Source organism: Pteropus vampyrus, unplaced genomic scaffold (assembly GCF_000151845.1).
Source record: "Pteropus vampyrus isolate Shadow unplaced genomic scaffold, Pvam_2.0 Scaffold202, whole genome shotgun sequence".
Lineage (NCBI taxonomy): Eukaryota > Metazoa > Chordata > Mammalia > Chiroptera > Pteropodidae > Pteropus > Pteropus vampyrus.
Window position 1 is genome coordinate 984891 of NW_011888983.1, and position 5018 is coordinate 989908.

Here is a 5018-nt window from a genome sequence, read left to right on the forward strand (position 1 = left end):
TGGGAAACTGAGGCCCAGAGAGGGGAAGTAGCTGTGACAGGGCCTGCAATGGCCTTTTGCCCAGCGCACCCATGGGCGCCTCCCCCGGGGATCGTCTGGCTCCAGAGCCGAGAATGCTCCCTTTGTGCCAGCATAATCTCTGATGATATGCGGGCCTCCCTGCTCTGAAAGCCCTGATTGTCACCATGAGCGTGGAGCTGGGCTGCCCACATTCTCGCTGCCCCCCTTCCTGCGATGGGGCCTTTTGTGCCCTCAGATCTCAGCACAACAGCCAGGCTGTTGATCCAGAAGGCCCAGCGTGACTGGGAGAGGGCAGCGTGCCAGCACTCTTCCCGGTGGGGATTGTCCTGGCCTAAGCTGGGTGGTGGACACTTTGGTCTGGACCAGAGTGCTGCTGTGATGAGGAGACACCCATGCAGGAAGTAAGAAGACCTGTTTTCTAGTCCTGGCTGGGCCTCTAATCAGCCTGCTCTGTGACCCGGGGAGAGTCAAGCCTCCATTCTGGCCTCAGTTTCCTTATTTGTAACACAAGAGGTTGGATAGTAGAGGAGAGTGGAGAGGAGGCCTGGAAGGCAAAGAGAAGGTTCAGCTCAGGCCTTTCTTTGGGTGGGAGAAGGAACACCAGGCCAGGAACTGGGACAGCATGTGCCAGCCTGGCATGGCTGCTTAGAAGCTGTGCCCCGCTTCTTGGGGCCTGTGTTGTCTAAAGGAAATGGGAGTGAATCACTCCTACTTGAACATGGCAGAGGAGCTCAGATTAGATGGACACTGGGGGCATGGAGAGGGTTTGTGGGCAGGGAGGTCGTGGGTGTTCCAGCTGGGAATGGCGGGGAGTGCAGCCAAGGGTGGGGTCTACCTGGGCACTTGGGCATTCTGTTCCGATCAGGATTTCTGGCAACTCTTGGGTTCGACTCTGGCGTGTTTGTGGTCCTCTTTGCTTATAATTTCTCCATCTAAATAGACAATTGACTTTCTGAATGACAACATTCGAAGAGGAATCGAGAACTACTATGATGATCTGGACTTCAAAAACATCATGGACTTTGTTCAGAAAGAGGTGAGCTAGGCTCTTTGGATCAGAAATGCGCCTCCCATGCCATTGTACCTCATTAGGGACCCTGTTCAAGAGGATGAGGGTGAAGGATCACATGGCTTATCTATTCCCAAAGCAGATGGCTGGCCAAATTGGGAGACAAGGGTGGACCATGCATGGCCACCAAAGATGGGGCCTGACCTTCTGCACTTGCTCCTGGTCCAGAATATCCTTGTGCTATCTTTCCTTCTTCAGTTACTTGGACCCTTTCCCGCCTCAAAAAAAGAACAAGGTCAGGTGCAGCTATAAGCCACCTTATAGGATCCCAGAATTCCCATCTCCAGTGGGCAAAGATCCTCCTTCTTTGAGACAGCAGTGACCTCTAAGCCGCTCAATTCAAAAGTCCCTTTGCCAAGTCCCTTCAGTGGCAAGAAGCTCACTCCCTGCTGAGGCAAGGACAGCCCCAGTATGGAGAGAGCTCTTCCCTGATTCCATTTCCCCTGGCATTGGAGAACAGAACAAGACTTCTCCTTTTCCTTCATGATCCTTCTTTGAATGTGATGATGTCATTTTGGGATGCTGTCTCTCTCCCCCAAGGTCCACTCAAGTCTGTTAGTGTAATAATAGCAGTTGCAGGGCCGGCCACTGCTCTCGGTGACTTCCACACATTAATCTCATTTAGTCCTGAGCCTCAGGTCTCTCATCTGCATCAGGGAGATATCAGTGGTCCCTTCCTATTGGCATCATTGTGAGATTGCCTTGATTTAATTCAAAATGCTTAGAGCAGTGCCAGGTAAGACGTGAGTCAGTAAGTGTCATGGTCCTCATGTTCTCTTAGGTGGGGACAAGAAGAGCTTGAGGGCTGAGGGCCCACTTAGCCCTGGCAGCACTCCCTGGGTTGTGATGTCGGGGGCTTCAGCTGGCCTGGTCCTCCGTGCTAGTCCTCAGTGGGAACCAATATCTCACTGTCCTCAGGGCCACCCGCAGTGGTCACTTCTTTGGCTCAAGCTTCCGCTGTAGTCACTCACAACAGGTGCAGCCTCTGGGAGGCCCTTCTCTGCCAGGGATGTGGCTGCCAGCTCTGGCCGATGGGTGGAGCAAGATGTTTTTATTGGAACCAGCCCTTAGCTGGTTGGGGATTTCATTTCTCCTAGGGTGGGATGGTGGGGGGTGGGGATGACTCACACTCACTGGGCATCTGCTTGGTGTCAGGCCCTGTGCCGGGTGCATCATGCACAACTTCTCTTTGTAATCCTCAGCTCAGCTGTGCAAAACCTCTTCCAGCTTTCCAGAGAGGATCTGAGGCTCAGAGAGGCTGATCGACTTGCCTGAAGTCGCACAGCTAGGAGTGGTGGTGTGAGGATTTGAACTCTGATCTGTCTGATTGCAAGGCAAATGCCCTTTGCACTGCACCACAGAGAGACACCGCCAGGTCCTAAAACCTAATAGCCTAAAAGATGCCATGGGGACAGTGGACAGGTGTCTGATTTGTGTTTCTACCACGACCTCCAACTGTATCAGTCCCCTGGTTAAACCCTCCAGTGACTTCCTATCACTCAGAGTATGATCCCAGTCACGTTGACAAGGCTATGCAGTCTGGCCTGTGCTGCCTTCTCAACTTCATCCCCTCTACCCTCCTCACTCTGCTCTAGACGCACTGGCCTCTGTGCCTGCTTCTGAAATACGACATCTGCTTCGGGCCTTTGCACATGTTGACTTTTTTTTGTCGTTTGTATTTCAAATTAAATGTCTTCTCAGCAGACTTTCCAGATCTCCTGACCTAAAATTGCCTTTTCCCTCACTTTTCCCGTGTTTTCGTATTCCTGGCATGCAGCACTACCTCACCAGCCTTTTCATGTCATTCTCATGCCTGTCTCTCTCCCCTGGAATGTGTCCCACATGAGCTGGGGCCATGTTTCTTTGCTCATTCTGTCTCTCCAGTGCCCAGAAGAATGCCTGGCGCACACCGCTCCCCAGCAAAGTAACTACTCTCCCAGGTGTTGGCACCACTTCAGGGGGAGATGCGAGGAGGTGCGAAGCTAAGGGGAAAATGACACGAGCCTTACCATCACCCAGTCCTGAGCCCAGGGCAGGAAAGGAGTGGTGTGTGCTCTGTCGCTAAGGGCAGGACAGGTGGCGCTGGGGCTGGTGAGGAGCAGCGTGGTGCTGGAGCCGCTGGGTGGTAGGGGCTTCCATAGAATCCTAGCATCTAGGAACTCAAAAGCCAGCTTCTTTGGTCTGACACCTGCACAGAAGACGTGAAGATGGAGTCCCCTTGTCAAGGGAAGGACTTTGCCTTCCAGCGTTTAGTCTCTACCCCAACAGTCTGCCGAGAGGTTTCCCAGCCTTGGCTTACATGCCTCTCCAGAGGCGGGGTGCTCACTACCCTCCTGGGCAGTCACACTGCTTGTGGAGAGCTCTGACCTGGCAACGTATGGCTCATGTGCTCCCTGCAGCCCCCCTACCCCGCCAGGGTGAGTCACATTGTAAATTGCATTGTCTCCCACCAGGGCCCCCTCCTGCTGTCTGCCTTGGGCCTTGGTGCTGACGGAAGCTCCCTTCCCTGCTTGCTTCTTCTCTCAGTTTAAGTGCTGTGGCGGGGAAGACTACCAAGATTGGAGCAAAAACCAGTATCACGACTGCAATGCCCCTGGACCCCTGGCCTGTGGGGTGCCCTACACCTGCTGCATCAGAAACACGGTACCCACTGCTCCCGGAGCTACCCTAGCTCATCTTTCAGGACAGGGGTGGGGTGGGTGCGTGAGTGGGGTAAGCAGCAGATGGTGGTCATTGCCAAGACTTTCTGGGCCTCAAGGACTACTGAAAAAGGTAAACCCGGGGGTGGGGATGGGGGGCCTTCTCTTTATTAGGAGTGGTAGTTAACATTTATGGAGCACTCACCATTGCAGGCCTATTCTAGGTTCTTTAGTTGTATTAACTCATTTAGTCCTATCAGCAAACCTGTGAGATAGGTACTATTATTTTACCTACTGCATAGATGAGGAAACTGAGGCACCAACAGGTTAGGTGTCTTGCCCAAAGTTGATAGGGCTGGGCTGAAATGCAGGCAGCCATCATCAGAGCTGTGCTCCGGAATCTGGACAGGACAGGTGAGGCGTGGGAGAGGGTTCCAGGCCGGGGTGCTTAGTAGGGGCGGCTGGCTCTGTAGCCTTAGCTGGAGGGCCAGAGCAGGGCCTGCACTTTGGGCATCTCCAGTGGACATTGGGCTTGAGGGCCTGGTGATTATCAGTAACAAAGTGTGCGGAAAGGGGTCTGAAGATGTAAATGCCAGCCTCTGCCTCTCCCCAGCAGGGTCCTGTCAGCTCTGTTACTCCTTTAGCCACTTGGGAGGCTGTCCTGTGCAGTCAGCACTTACAAATGAGAGGCTTCGTCAGTCCTCTGCATTTGACTAATGAGGCAGAGAGATTTACAATTACTCATGCTCCGAATAGTCATGGAAAATTTCTCTTCTGACATTTCCACCATTCTGTGCCCACTGCCGAATTCTGTAAACTGAGCAGCTGCTGGTGGGAGTGGGGGCCTTGTCCATGAGTCAGAGACAGTGCTAAGTGCACTAGCCCTAAAAAAGCTGGACCAGAAGGAGAAGTTTGTTTGGAAGTCTTAGCTGCCATTTTAAGGTAGCTCTCTGGGCAGGGCAGTGCTGGGGAGGAGACCGGGGTTTTCAGAGAGGCCTCTGGGAGGTGATCCTGAACTTTGTCGCCCAGGGCAATGACACCTGAATGTCCAAGTCGAGATGCGGAAGCCAACATTCATTCATTCGTTCGTTCATTCAACAAGTATTAATTGAGGACCTACTATGTGCCAGATGTGGTTCTTGGTTCTAGGAGTATAGCAAACACACAGAGAACTGTCTGCCCACATGGAGCTTATGTTTTAGTGGGGGAAAACTGACAAAATTAATAAAAAGTATGTTAAATGATAAATGCTGAGTATAAAAATAAAGCAGGAGCATGGAGGATTACCG

General features: G+C 52.6%; 1 protein-coding gene across 4 annotated transcripts in view; it reads left to right on the forward strand.

Moving 5' to 3' along the window:
- TSPAN15 (tetraspanin 15) overlaps positions 1-5018 on the forward strand; it is a 52437-nt gene that overhangs the window by 40074 nt on the left and 7345 nt on the right. For all 4 annotated transcript variants that reach the window (XM_011372156.2, XM_011372157.2, XM_023537834.1 and 1 more), the window contains exons 4-5: positions 962-1057; positions 3617-3733. In XM_011372156.2, coding sequence (XP_011370458.1) covers positions 962-1057; positions 3617-3733 — 213 coding nt within the window. The remainder of the gene's footprint in view (positions 1-961; positions 1058-3616; positions 3734-5018) is intronic.